Source organism: Panthera uncia, chromosome E1, assembly GCF_023721935.1.
Source record: "Panthera uncia isolate 11264 chromosome E1, Puncia_PCG_1.0, whole genome shotgun sequence".
Taxonomy (NCBI): Eukaryota; Metazoa; Chordata; class Mammalia; order Carnivora; family Felidae; genus Panthera; species Panthera uncia.
Window position 1 is genome coordinate 3168559 of NC_064814.1, and position 14110 is coordinate 3182668.

General features: G+C 64.1%; 2 protein-coding genes across 3 annotated transcripts in view; one reads left to right on the forward strand and one right to left on the reverse strand.

The window, feature by feature from the left end:
* RBFOX3 (RNA binding fox-1 homolog 3) overlaps positions 1-1662 on the forward strand; it is a 365776-nt gene extending 364114 nt beyond the window's left edge. The window contains exon 15 of the mRNA XM_049635558.1: positions 355-1662. Coding sequence (XP_049491515.1) covers positions 355-357 — 3 coding nt within the window. The 3' untranslated portion in view covers positions 358-1662. The remainder of the gene's footprint in view (positions 1-354) is intronic.
* Positions 1663-3673: 2011 nt separating this feature from the next.
* On the reverse strand, positions 3674-13676 carry ENGASE (endo-beta-N-acetylglucosaminidase). 2 transcript variants are annotated; one of them, XM_049635556.1, is made up of 14 exons: positions 13463-13676; positions 11845-11912; positions 11491-11692; positions 10606-10754; positions 9685-9842; positions 8988-9136; positions 8535-8700; positions 7533-7636; positions 7105-7213; positions 6745-6935; positions 6036-6184; positions 5463-5571; positions 5057-5171; positions 3674-4895 (listed from the first exon to the last, which is right to left on the reverse strand). In XM_049635556.1, the coding sequence occupies exons 1-14, from the start codon at positions 13567-13569 to the stop codon at positions 4476-4478; spliced, it is 2196 nt and encodes a 731-aa protein (XP_049491513.1). In that variant the 5' UTR covers positions 13570-13676; the 3' UTR covers positions 3674-4475. The 2 variants fall into 2 exon arrangements, with proteins under 2 accessions (XP_049491513.1, XP_049491512.1); XM_049635555.1 differs by having other exon boundaries at positions 4311-4895; positions 5463-5568; positions 13463-13667.
* Positions 13677-14110: the final 434 nt, after the last annotated feature.

The following is a 14110-nucleotide window of genomic DNA, read 5'->3' on the forward strand; positions in this document are numbered from 1 at the left end:
CTGCCCAGCTCAGCCCTAGCAGAGCCCGCAGGCTGCGCGTGCCAGCCAGCTTCGCTGTGCTCTCTGCTCCTGCCACCCCCCGCTTCTTCCCACTGCCAGCCCGTACTCTCTGCCCTGGAGAACGAGGTCTGCTTTAAAGTCGGCTCACGGAGGCTGATGGGTTCCCGGAAGCTGGGGGGAGCGGGGGGGGGGGGGGGGGGAGGGTGCAGCAGCGGGGGGGCGCTAGGACCTTGGGGCCCGGCATGCTCCCGCCCGCCCTGCGACCTGTGCGGGCCGCTGGGGCTGGTCCCGTCCTCACCGCACGCCTGGCAGTTGCCTCTGTGAAACTCCAAGTCCTTTCTGTTTCTGTTGTAGTGAGAGCTTCCACCGTTTCCTTCTTGGACCATGAAGGGCAAAACAAAAAACAAAAACAAAACAAAACAAAAACAAACAAAAAAAAATCACAAAACAAAAAACAAAACAAAAAAAGATGTTAAGATCCAAGCAGCAACAAAACCAACCAAACCAAGAAGCATCCACCACGTCCGAGTGGCGCGTGGCAGCAGCGCACATCGCAGCGAGGGAGCACGTCCGGCGGGCCCCCGCCCCTCCCCGGCCACGGCGCTGGCGGGATGGGGAGAGCAGGAGGGGAAGGGGCCTCGTTTTCTACCAAGTCTTCCTTTCCGGCCCCCCACTCCCAGGGCACGTGGGGCCCAGCGGAGGAACGGGCCACAGGCCTGCGCAGGGGAGAGCAGCCAGCGGGACCTGACCTTGTTGCCGACCGTGCCGGTGGAGGGGACGGCCGGGCCGGGCTGGGCGCGGGGGGCGGCCGCTCATTCCCGGGGTCTCTGGCTCCAGCCCGTGCCCGTCACCCTCACGTCCGGCTGTCTAGGCCCCAGCTCCCCCACTCTGCCGTGCCGCCAGTGCCCACATCCCAGCGAAGGCGTTTGCGGGCCACCAGAGCCGGTCCGACCAGCAGCCCTGGGGCCCGACCCCAACACCAAGGAAGGGCTGACATGGTTCCAGAACTGTGGGGCGCCCAGGCCCCCCAGTCCGGTGAGGGGGCTCCCGGGCAGCCTGGACAGGATCATTCCCCTTACCTAAGAGCACCGGGAGGGTAAGGACCTCGGGGCTGAGGACACGCTCTGGCTCTGGCCGGTTCCTGTTCCCTTTCTGGAGGCGGCCCTGGGCCTGGTCTGTGGGAGGGAAGGCAGGCCTCGTGCCACCTGCTGGACCGAGCCCTCCCCACCGCTGCCCTGCAGGGGAGCAGAGGGCGGGCGGGCCAGTGCAGCACGGTGAGGTCCGGAATCGCGGTGCCGCGGGGCTGGACGGCCAGGCCAGAGCAGGGAGAGCGAGGGGTGGGAAAGGCCCAGAGGGGTGCCCGGGTCCGGTCCCAGGGTGGCTGGAGAGCAGACCGTAGGCAGCAGGGAGGAGGCCCTGGCCAGGCAGGGATAGCTGGAGTAGGGAACAGCAAAAAATAACAAACATAGGCTCCCAACATGGCTCCACTGTCTCATGAAACGTAAAAATTAAAAAATAAAAAAAAAAAAAAACCACCTCACTTTATATATTCAGCATCAGCTCCTGAAGTGAGCCCCTTTTCTATTCCTGTTGTACAGAGCCCCGCCCCGCCCCGCCCCTCCCGTCCAGAGCCCCCTCTTCTTGCGGCAGCTCCGCCCCCGGCCCCCCAGGACTGCAGCCGAGCCCCAGGCTTCCTTTCTTACCATTCTGTATGCTTCCAAGGTGTGACCATTCAAATCAACAGTATTATTAAGATTATTAATAAAGATTTCTTTCTTCAAACCAGGACGACGCTTTTTGATTTGGCAGCTCCCGGGCGGGGCGCAGAGGGTGGAGGGCCGGGAGGAGCCCCGCAGCCCGGGAGGGGAGTCCGAACACCTTTCTGGGCCAGATTGCAGAGCCCCAGCCCTCCGCACTCCTTTCCCGACCCGACCCAGAACGAGCCGGAGGCAGGGCTCACGCGTACCCCTGGAGCCTCGCCTTGTCCCCGCTGCGGTAATGCTTGTAACGTTTCAAGCACATTCCGGGGGAGACCGCCACCGGGGCCCCTTCCCAGTGAGCAGAGGCTACCCCACACCGGCGCCTGGCCGGGCCCAACGTGGTGCCGAGCAGCAGCTGTGGCGAGCCAAGTGCGAGCGGGAGAGGGTACGGGGCTGGGGCGCCGTGGGGAGGAGGGCCCTCAGATCCCAAGCGCGCCCGGGCTCTGCCGGTGTGATGGGTGATGGGCAGAGCCCCGGTCCCGCGCTTCAAGGCGAGCCCCGGGGGCGGGGAAGGGGAAGGGGGCGCCCCTGGAAGGCTGGGGCGCAGAGCCCCGCCATCCTCCCCACCCCCGAAGAGGGAGCAGGACCGGAAGGAGAGCTCAGGTCAAATCAAGAGCTGAGAAGCCTTGGGCGTGGGGGGCTGGGCCAGAGGCCAAAAGCAAGGTTGCCCCACCCACCACTCAGCTCACCAACTTGAATTCCTCCTGTTTTCACGCAGAACAATTTGAGAGCGATTACACCCACCGCAGGGGCACAGGCTGAAATGCTAACATACTAAGTTTCCTGCCCAGAGCCTCTACTCTCTGCAGGCCGGGAGCGGAGCTCCCTGGGAGCTGGGGTTGCGTGGTCTCTTGCTTATCGCCTGCCCCCCAGACTGTGAGAAGGTCATGGCCGCTATAAACCTTCCCTCCTTCTCTGCATAAAACATTTGGGGGAACCAGCAATTAAAGAAGCAAACAGGCCTCGTGAATGAAGAGCCGGACGTCACAGCAGGCGGTCGGCTTCGGGGCACCCGGGGCTCCCCCACTGGGGACACAGGGAGCAGGCCAGGAGCCTCCACCCCAGTTCCCCAGGGCACGAAGCAGGAGAGGCTCAAAGCGCTCCAGGGATAGTCCCAAACCGAGAACACGCTTGTGTGAGCAGCTCCGAGTGGCTCAGGTCCTTCCCACCAGTCTGCTGAGCCGTCCAGCTCCGCAGGGACAACCAGGGGTCGTGGGTGGCCTGCGCTTCCCAGCTGGTCAGTGGAGGCACCATCCTGTTCCACATGAAGCACCTCCCCCTCAGCCGGGCAAACCCATTCCCCATGGGGGGCTGAGCTGGGTGGGCCAAGCACGGGACTTTGTTCCTCTGTCTCACCAGGAAGGGGGCACGTGGGTGCCTGGGCAAACGTCAGCCCCGAAGGAGACCCCCTTTGCTGTCCTGCTGGCCGAGTTTACCGAGGCCACCCCGACACCCCTCTGAACCCCGGGCTGAGGCAGTGTGGCTGTACTGCCGCCTGGTGGCCTCTCTCCTCCCTACAGCGTAAGACCAAGTCCGTGGACCCCTGGCCTTGGACCCGAGGCCACCCCTTAGGTGTGACCCCCTGGCTGGGACTGTCTGGCCCTTGGGACCGCTCCACCTCTCATAGCACGGGTGGAGGACAGAGAAATGGGCAAGTGACCCCCAACGTTGGCCCTGGGCAGGCCCAGGGTGAGACCCCGAGAGTGACGACACTGCTCTGGCCCAAGAGAGGAGCCGGGCAAGGCCGCGGGGTGGAGAGCCCACCCCTAGGAAGTCAGCACAGTGGCCCAGCGATCGACAGGGGAGCTGTGTGACTGCAGGAGCCATCTCTGGCTCCCTCACCCCCTCCCCTCCTCCCCATGCAGAGCCACTGGCAGAGGGAAGGAAGGTGCTAGAAGACAGAGGAGGCAAGAGAGGAAGGGGGCCCAGTGAAGAGGGTCCTCGAAGGGACTTTGCTAACACTTCTCAAGGGGCCTAGCACGGCCCACCCTGGGAGAGGCTGAGGCAGGCGGATGTGATGGAACAGGGCAGCCAGGGCGCCCGCGGCCAGGCTGGGGCCGGGCTGCAGGCCGAGGGCCTTCCTGGGCCTCCCGGGCTGCCCCAGGGGCCCAGAGGATGACCTCCGTGCAAGCTTCGCCAGGACCAACAACCCAGGAGAGACACAGCAGGACCCGGGGCCCGTGAGATGCCCCACAGGTGGCCCCAGCTCACGGGGACAGCGAACTGGGAAAGCCACAACACAGGATGGTCTGGACTGGGGCAGCCCACCTGGCCCGGGGGCAGGTACGACCTGGTGCCAGCCCGGCCAGGGGCTCAGTCCTCAGCACCCTCCCCCCACTCCGCCCTCAGCCCTCACCCTGGGAATCGCCCCTTGGCTGCTCAGAGGCCACCACCTGCCTCCTTCAAGCCTGGTGAGAGTAAGCGTCTCTCGGCCCATTGGGAAGTGGCCTTCGCGGACGGACGGGACTCACTTTCCCCAGTTCTGTCACTTGTTGAACCGTATTCCACAGAGGAGACAGAACAGAGCTCCTTCACCCCAGGAAATCGCCCACCCAGCAAACGGACCTCTCGGGTTTCCGATTAGCAACGTCCCCCACAAGAGAGCCCCAGCCCGCAGCCTCCCAGGGGCCTGTGGTCGTCTGCACGCTTCGCGGGGCCCCGGCGCAGAAGCAGCCGTAGCCTCGAGGCCGGGAGGGTCTGTGCTTTAATGCTCGATCACGTGTGGGGCCCGGAGTAGAGCAGGGCCGCCCGGCCCCACTCGGCCTTTGGCACCAGAAATCCCTCCCTGGGGACGGGCTCCACCAGGAACTCCACGCGGCCGTCAGTGCCTGGCCCCGCGGCTGCCACCGCCAGGTCCACTACGCGATACTGGTTGACAAACGCCAGGCCCAGGAGCGCGGGCTTCTCCGGCCCCGGGGGCCCCTCCGCAGGAGAGCCGGTCGCTCTGCAGCAGTGGATGCGGAAGCATCGGACGTGAGACAGGGGGTAGGACCAGTGCAGGGCACAGCTGAGCCGGAGCCGGGCCGGGCGCTGCTCCTCCTCCTCCTCGGGGGCGTCCCGCTGCCAGCGCACCCGGGAGACACTGACGGCCTGCACCCGGGGCAGAGGTCTGAGCAGGCTGTTGGCATCCACCACCTGGCGGGAGGGAGAAGGCTCAGCCCGCGGGGGCCGAGGGCGCCCGGCCCCGCGCGTTCCCACTGGCTGGCACCCTCACCCCTCTGGCCCGCGAGCAGCGGGCACAGGTGGGGCTCGGCTGCAGGCGGCACCCCCCTCCTCTGCAAGGGCGCCCGCCTCACCTGGAGCTCTCCCAGGCGGCAGACGAAGGCCTCCTGCTCCCGGCTGCCGGGAGGCCGCGAGAAGCTGACCCAGAGGTCCTGCAGGACGCAGCCCTGAAGGTTCACCTCGTAGCAGCTGGGGGAGGCAATCGGAGGCCGGTCACAAGGAGCCCACCTCAGCTCAGCGCCCTCCAGGCCGGCCGCTCCGAGGCCCCGAGCCACGTCGGGAAGGGAGACCCGTCCCAAAGGGGTCCCTGTGATCAGCGGGAGACCCCAGCCGTGAGGCATGACCGTGACGGTTCCCAGCAGCGTTCCTGGGTTTGTGTCACGGGGCCACCTGAACCCCTCCGGTTCTGGGGCTCCTCGGGTGCCCCCCACCACGTGGCCATCCCCTGCCGGAGTCTCAACAGGAAGAGAAGGCACTCACCGCTGGACCCAGCCCCCGCTGAGCTGCTGGCCGCAGTGGCCCACCCATCTGGCCAGCTTGGTGGGGGGCACCCGGAGGGGGCGGGGGCTGTGCCTGGAGCTCGTTTCTGCTGCGGGAGGAGACCCAGGACTTGAGAATGAGGAAAGTCCAAAGGAAACCACACGGGGAGGCGTCTCTTCTGGAGGCCAGAAGGCTCCCTGGTGGCCCCAGGCGCCCAGGGCCTGCCAAAACAGGCTGAGGCCCTCGGGGGGAAGAACGGGGTGGAGAGCCCCCATACCCCCAGGCCCCACAGACGTCCTCCTTCTCAGTGCCATGGCTGGCAGGAGGCCTGAACCCCACGTCTCCGTGGGAACAGAGACCCAGTCCCGCACGGCACGCTGTGCTGCCCAGTGGGGGCCGTGGGCCACAGGCTCTGGCTGGCTGGGGAGTCTCCCTGTCAGGCCTGGACCACAGCAGAGGCGGGACCTGCCTGCCTCCGCCCACCCCGGTGCACTTTCTAGACCCCCCTTCCCTGAGGCGTCCCCTGAAACAGAGGAGGCCTTCAAGAGGCAGGGGCCAACCCTACGCCCTCACCACTCAACGTCGAGATGCCACCGACGTGACAGCTGCCCGCGTCCCCGGTGGTGAGCTCCAACGCCACCCCAACATCCGAAGGCCCTTCAAGCTTATACACCATGGACAGGAAAATTTTGGGGGGCACCGGGACGTGCAGGGAGAACAGCCTGTGGGAGGAGGCCAGCGATGAGGGGCCACAGCGTAACCGCGGAGACGCCGCAGCTGTCTCCGGCTCACGCCCGCCAGCCTCTCCCGGCAGGACCCGGGAGCCGGGGCAGCACAGGGCGTGCGCTCTGGTCCCGCCCGAGGCTGGGGACGGCCCTCCCCCCGTCCCCTTCCCCCCAGGCCGCATCCTTCCGTGACCCAAAGATCTCGGTTCTGCGACCCCACAGTAAACGAGAAGCGGTCGGACTCGGCGACAGCGAGCAGGGCGGTGGCCGGGTGGGGGGTGGGGGGCGGGGGGACGGGAGCTGCTCTGCGGGGCCAGGTTCGGTCTTGCGAGGCGAGGAGGTGCCGGGTGGTTTGTGCAGCCAGTTCGCGCTGCCGCCCCACACGCTCAAAGACGCTTGAGACGGAGAACCGGAGAACCGTACGTAAAAACCACCCCGGTTCTGTCCGTCCTCATCCCGGCTGCTGCCGCCCAGCCGCCCGACAGGGGTGGGGGTTCGCGATCGACAGGGGTGGGGGGAAGCGGATGACCCCACAGGTCTCGTCCCCACCCGCCTACCTCACAGCCACGTGCCCGACCTCGGGCGGGATCACCCCGCGGAGGAGCAGGGAGCTGCCCCCGTTCCAGGCATCTGCCAGGCAGCAGTGCGTCTTCACCCAGCCCTGCCCGTCCCCTTCCGGCCTCTGCTCTGCAAACAGGGGCTGGATTTCCTGGGCGCTCGGGTGGTACCAGGGCCCCACCGCCTCCTCCTGCAGGACGAGGCCACATCAGAGGGAGGCGGGGCTGGGGGCCCAGGGGGCACCGTGTACACGGGGTGACGGGGAAGCGCAGCACGGCCATCCCTCGCACGCCCCCGAGCCCCCCACCTGTCCCAGGGCACGCCAAAGGTGACGCGGCCCAACCGGGAGCCCCACGCACCTGGCCGTAGCACACTCTTCGAGTCCCCATGCCCAGGCAGAAAGAAGTGACAAAGGGCAGAGAGCAGATGCTGTGTGGGGGCAGGTAGCGTCCCAGCAAGCCCCAGAACCTGCAGAGCCAGCCTGGACTCACTCTCTGCGACCCGAGGCCCCCCCCCGCATCCCTCCCAGAGTGGCCACGGCTGTCTGCGGAAGCGGCCCCTCGGGGCCCCCAAGTTCCACCCTTGCCGCTTAACTGGTCGCCAGGACCCTCCCGCCCGCAAGCACCCCAGGTAGCTGACTTCTCTCGAGCTGAGCCCCTGCCCCTGCCCGGTGTGCCCTGGGAAGGTCAGTGGAGAGCAAGGCCTGAGCTACCCGGAGACACGCTCGAAATCGCCGGAGCCCCCATCCGGCCATCACTACGCCCCTGGGCCGCGGGACAGGACTCACTTGTCCTGGTTCTGGAAGAAATCCCTCTTCTCCAAACACTCGTACACCCAGCCAGGGGCAAAGAGAGCGGCCGAGAATCCGTGCTTCCGGATCAGCTCCAGCGACTAGGGAGACAGCAGTCAGGGGACGCCCCTTCCCCGCGAGCGCGACGCCTCCCTCCCCCAGCTCCGAGGGGGCCTTCGAACTCAGTCCCCGTCGCTCCTCAGCCCACCAGCAGAGGCCGCTGCAGCAGTGCCGGGAAGGAAGGCTCTGGGCCGGCAGGGGGCTGCAGGGGGGCGGCTCTCACATGCTGCCTCTCCCGCGCCGTACCTGTCATCACGTTATCAGACTCGCAGCGGGTGGAGAGGATCTTCAGTTATTGGATTAATTTATTCACTTAGAGCTTAATTAATGAGCAAGAACATCCCCGTGGCACTGGGGACGGGGCGGGACTGACAGCCCGGGAGACAAGCTGACTCCCTACTTATCCCACACCAGGAGCTCAGCCCCAGCAACCCCTCCTCTCTCTCCTCACTGCTGCCTTGCCAGAAAAACCTCTCTAGCTATTAAGCCAGCAATTCCCCAAACCGCTCTTTTGCCTGGGTCCTTAGGCCTGAGCTGCCGGAGAAAGACCCCCAGCTCCCTGCCAGGGTCCCCCCCTGGCCCACCCAGTGGCTCAAACTGCTGACTCAGTGCCCCTCCGGAGCACACGGTCCCGACAGACGTAAAAGCGAGTCAGAGACTCGGGCCGGAGGTCCGAACGGTGCTTCTGCCCATCAACACCTAACACAAGTACCACCCGAGCACAAGAAGGGGCTGGAAGTTAGGATTTCGGGGCTCGGCTTGGCCCCGGGGCAGGTCACCGGTGTTCCCCGGTCCTCAGTTTCCCCACTCTGGGAAGAAGGTCGCCTCTGTTTCCCTCGAGTGCAGGTGGGAACGGAAGGTCCACAAGAAAACCAGGCCCACGGAAGGCACGCCGGCCACCGCCCCCACCCCACCCCCGGCCCCGAGGGCCACCCCCACCTTGTGGGTGTCGAACTGGCCCCCGACGACGTTGCCCCGGGCGAACACGTCCACTCCCACGTACACGTCGGCCCGGCGCTCGCCGGCCTGCGCTACCATTCTGTCCAGATGCTCCTTCTGCCAGTTGTAGTTAGTGAAGAAGCCGTCGCAGGAGTCGAAGAAGATCCTGGGAGGTGGCGGGGACTGGCCGTGAGGCCCGGACCCGGAGGCACGGGGGCCGCCCACGCTGGACCTCCCCCTCCCTCGCCTCCACTCATAACCCACAGCCGGGCTGCCTCCAGGCCCAGGACGGAGGCTGCCCTGGACAGCGGGGACCCCCGGCACAGTGCCAGCTGGGCCCCCCGTCGCTCTCTCCCCTCCCGCTCCCACCCGGGGCGGCTGAGTGCGCCAGGCCTCCGGGAGACACACGGCACTGCCAGCGCCCCCCTCCACCCAGGGGGCCGCCCGGCTCACCGGTTCTGCTCATTGAGCTCGTTCTGCCACTTGACCTGCCCGCTGCTCACCACGCTGTCGTACCAGAGCACCAGGCCCCCCGGGACCTGCCGACAGAGCTGTGTGCTCAGGTACCGGAGGAAAGGGGGCACGTTCCCCACCGCGGCCAGCTGGAGAGGGGTGAAGAGAAGGCCCTCGGTGAGGCCCAGGGACGTCGGGCAGAAGCGCCCACACAGGACATAGAGGAGGACACTTCATCCCAGAAGCAAACGGATGGACACACACCAAAGAAGCCACGGTCTCAGGAGCCCCTCCACCCCACAGCCACCGAAGGGCGGGTCCAGCCACCTGTCCTCTAACTCTCCTCCCTTCCTGAGGCAGGAAGGATAACGGGCACGGCCACCAAGAAAAGAGAAAAGGCCACGAGAGGGGAGGCTGGCGGGAAGGGAAGCCACGCGTGTGGCCCAAGAAAAGCAAACGGAGGAGGAGAGGGGTCTCCTTGAAGGAGAACACGGAGCTCGGCCAACCCAGGTTTCTGGACACAGCGCCAGAGAAGGTTCTGCGTCGCTTCGAAGGAACGGAGATGCGTGGGGCCGGCTCCCGCCGCCGTGACGGGGAGCCGGCCGCGGTGCGGGCCCCGCCAGGCCTAGCTCGGGAAGCAGCAGGGGGACAGCGCCTGCGACAGGGCTGGGCAGGCACCGGAGAAGGTCGTGCTCACACTCAGAGAGCTCTCGATGTTGATGAGCCAGCCATCAAAACGGAAAAACTGGGCGATCAGGACGAGCTGATCGGCCACCGCCTGGTAGGAGCGCTCGTCCCCGGCCAGAAAGGCTTCACAGAGCCGCCCACCTTCTTTCCACTCGGCGATGAAAGTCCCTGCCAGGACAGAGAGAGACGAGGTCAGGCGAACCCAGCAGTTAGCAAAGCGCGGTTCCTGCCACAGTACATCAGCGTGGCCTGCAAGCCAGACATTCAACTTCTCGTCTGTCCCCGGACAACTAGGGAACCAAACGCCCTGGGGGCAGGGCCCAGCAGTCAGTGCTAAACAAGCCAATACATGTTTCAGGGGCCGGTGAAGAAAGCTTGAGAAGCCTCACTCCATCCAGGGACCGGCCGGCCACCTGTGGCCTGCAGACCACCTATTTTTATAAACGCAGGTTGTCGTTTTGTTTTGTATTGTTTCGTTAAGTTTATTTACTCATGTTGAAAGGGGAGGGAGGGATGGGGGCGGAGAGGGAGAGAGAAAATCCCAAGCAGGCCCCACGCCGTCAGCGCAGAGCCCGACACGGGGCTCGAACTCGTAAACCGTGAGATCACGACCTGAGCCAAAATCAAGAGGCGGACGCTCAACCGACCGAGCCCCCCGGGCGCCCCTGTAAACGCCGTTTTCCAGGAACACAGCCATGCCCACCGGTCTGCCCGCCGCATATGGCTCTGTTGTCTCTCTAGCAATTGCAAGAGTGGCCCCGTGGCCGGCCCCTTCCAGAAGTCCGCCCTGGCCGGTCCTGATCTATCGAGGCGGCCCTAGGCGCCGAGCTCGACTTGCTCAGAAGCGAAGGCCGAGCCTTTTCGCCCCTGCGACACCTGGCAGGTGTGCGACCGAGCCTGGCTGAGCGCGAGGCGAGCCCTGGGATCTTACCCAGCACACAGACCCCGTGCCTGTGGGCAGCGTTGGTCCAGCCCACGGGGGGGATGGTCACCAGGTGATGGCTGAAGTACACGAAGATGTCAATACACTGCCAGTGGTAGAAGCAATAGGGGTTTTGCGCCGCCGAGCCCTGAATGAACCTGCGTGAGAAACACAGCAGTCGGGACCCGGGCCACGGGGACCCCAGAGCGAAAAGAGACTAGCGAGGCCCCAAGGGAAGATCCTCTTCAGTCGTGGCCAGTGATGCCGAGAGCTCGCGGCGCACAGTGTAGACGCTGGGTCGAGTGAGAAACAGAACGACACCTCAGTCCTTCTCTCGGGAGGTCTTAAGGGAAACGTGTTCACCAGGCCGCGCAGGCAGTCACCCCCGGACCCCACGGCGGTTTTGAGCCTCCACAAACCCAGACAGGACAGAAGAAAGGAGAAGCGGAAGGCCTCACGCAAAAGCTCCAGGCGCCTGGTGTCCCCCGCACCGGTCCCTTGATGGTTCCTCCAGGATGGTCTCTAACCACATGAGCCGCACCCGAGACGTCACCACCTGCCTCGGCCTGTCCCTTGGTGGCCGACTCTGACTCAAGCCTGCCCATCTGACGTCCAAGAGTATTTTATAAATGTTTAAGACCCCTGAGCGCACCGCCGGCGACTCTGGAGGAAGCGTCCCTGGCTGGGGGAGGGGCGGAGTATGACGCTCAGAGCGGTGGGCCGAGCACGGAGTCAGAGCCAAAGGGACGGGCTCCGGGCCGGCGGTCTGGGCCAGAGGCCCGGCTCCTGGCTGTCTCTGCCACACCGTCCCTCCCTCCTTCCCTTCCATCCGGTCCCACAGAAGGAAAACACGCAACAAATTTAACGTCAGGCGATGTCCTCGCAAAGCCTTACTTGTCATCCAGGTATCCGCCCATCATGTCATGGCACAACAATGTCCGGGGCCTCTGGCTGCTCAGAGGGGGCTGCCGACACTTGAGGGGTTCCAGGGCCACATTAAAGCTGTCCTCCGCATCGGGCGTCCACGCCAAGAGTTCCTCCAGCGACGGTAAGTAAAAGCTGATGGGTTTGGTGGTGTCCTTGTCATAATATCTAGCTGGTCAGATGAGGGAACAGTGAGGAATTGATGGATTAGCAGAGACGCTCTGACAATAACCGAGCGAGAACGGAGACCAGGAAGGGGCGGGCCTGCCCCGAAGCCCCAGGGGTGAACTCGGAGACGGCGTTCAGAGCCTCGGTCCTTCTCACCTGGCAGAGGATCCCGGGTAAAACTGACCACTTCACGAAAGACTGCTTCTTCTTGTTCCTCCCCGATTCTAAGCAAGGAGGAAGTTAAAAAATTTTTTTAAGTAAAAGGGTAAAGAAAAACAACACCGAGAAGCACACGGACTAGGCTCCATCGACATGAGGAGGGGAGGCGGTGCTATTCTCTGACTTAGGTTTTGAATACGAGCTACGGAAATACGTAGAAAGAGGCCAGTAGGCGCCGATGTTCCTGCTGTCGGAAGAACAGCCCATCCTCTGTAGCAGCCACCCGGACATCACCCTGCAGGACCAAAGTCGTGCTTCGCAGAGTCCACGGGTTCTTGGCCAAGGGCCAGGAAACCTCACAGAACCAGAGTTTCAGGGCCCCAGAGAGCAGGGCCACACTTCCTCCCCAGTCCACATTTCCGTGGGTATGTTCTGTGGATGCCACACTAACTCCCTAGCTGCTGTGGAGGATTCTAACAGGGAAAAAAAAAAAAAAAAAAAAAAAGGGCACTTTCACTACATGAAGTTGGAAAAGCCTGGATAAAACCAAATTAGCTTTCTTTTTTTTTTTTTTTTTAAATGCTTATTTTTGAGAGACAGAGTGTGAGCGGACAAGGGGTAGAGAGAGGAGACACAGAATTTGCAGCACGCTCCAGGCTCCGAGCTGTCGGCACAGAGCCCGACGCGGGGCTCGAACCCACGAACCGTGAGATCACAACCTGAGCCAAAGTCGTACGTTTAACCGACTGAGCCACCCAGGCGCCCCCAAATTAGCTTTCTTTTAAAAACAATTATTGTCATCAGAGTACAAGAAGACACGGCCAGCTACCATTTATTGGCCGTGGGCTTCAAAGCAGAAGTTGTCTAAACCTACCAACATCCATGGCCTCTTCTTTGTGACTTTCTTAGGAGACCCTGAGACCTGCCAGGCGAGTGGATGGGATGAGACATTCAAGTCTCATTAAAGTGGATGTGCTAAGTGCTTGGGAAGTGCTCCCTTGCGAATTTCGTCCCATCGCTGTGCTCTTCCTCTCTCTCCCTTGATGATTGCTCGGTCCTTCAGCTTGTCTCCCCCAATACCCCCACTCCAGGAACTGTCAGAACACCTGTTGGTCTGCACCAGAGCGTGAGCCATCTCAACATTCCTATGCAAGAGCAAAAGCGTCCCCACCAGCCGGCAGCCGCTTGCACTCCATCCCTGTTCCGTCTGAAACACCCCTGGTCTCCTTTTGGGTTTAACACGAAGCTAGGGATGCTGTTTCCAAGAAGGCCATAGAGGGGTGCTCCTAACGTCCCCCCAGGTGAGCAAAGGTCCCAACAAAGAACCAAGCATGGGCGCCGAAGGGCACGTCCATCCCTTCCGTGCCTCAGCCTTTGCCCACTCGGTACCCTCGTCTGGAACACCCTTCTTCCCATTCGCCACCTGCTCCCTAAAGACTCGGTGCAGATATCCCCGCTCCAGGCACCACCCCCTTCCTGTCCAGCAAGGGTACGTATGACACCAGCCGGCCTCCTCCGCGAGGACCCGCGGCCGACGGCGGTGGGCGAGGGCGAGGACACACAAGCTTCCCGCCCACAGCACCGCCAATGGCGGCCCCGCCGGACCCCCGCCCACCTCCTCCGCTGCCACCGGCGCACAGGCCGCCGCTTCCGCTGCTCCTCCCGCGTCGCGTGCGCCCCAAGCCGCGCAGCCGCCCGGGTCCTAGGCCCCGCGGTCTCCATCACCACGCCGCGCCCGCCGCCACGGCCGGCCTCCGGCCAATCGCAGGTCTGGATCAGACCCCGCCTCTGAACCCCGACCAATCGCTGGCCTGGATCCGGCCCCGCCTTCGGCCGCTAACCAATAGCAAGCCAGGGCCCGCCCCCCGCCCCCGCCCAATGGGGTTACTGCGCCGTACGGCTGCTCCGCCCCACCAGGCCGCAGGACTTCCAGCTCGGGCTCTGGGCTCGCCCCTGAGCGGTGGAGACTTTGTAGTCGGAGGACGGCCTGGGGGCGGGGCCTCGGCGGAGGGCGGGGCCACGGCGAAGCGCGAGGGCGGGTCCGTGGCGGCGCTGAGGCCGGCTTTTGGAGACCTCGTATTGTCTCGCTCGGTTCCCCCCCAGCCCCGTTTTGCAGACGAGCAACGTCCCGAAGGTCCCAAAGCCAGTAAACTGCAGCAGTGAGAGCCGAGCTCGGTTCGTCTAAGATAATTTTCAGGAAAACGTGAAATCCTAATTCTCATTCGGGTTTTTAAGTAGGGAGAAGTGATAAAGGCTTTATTCC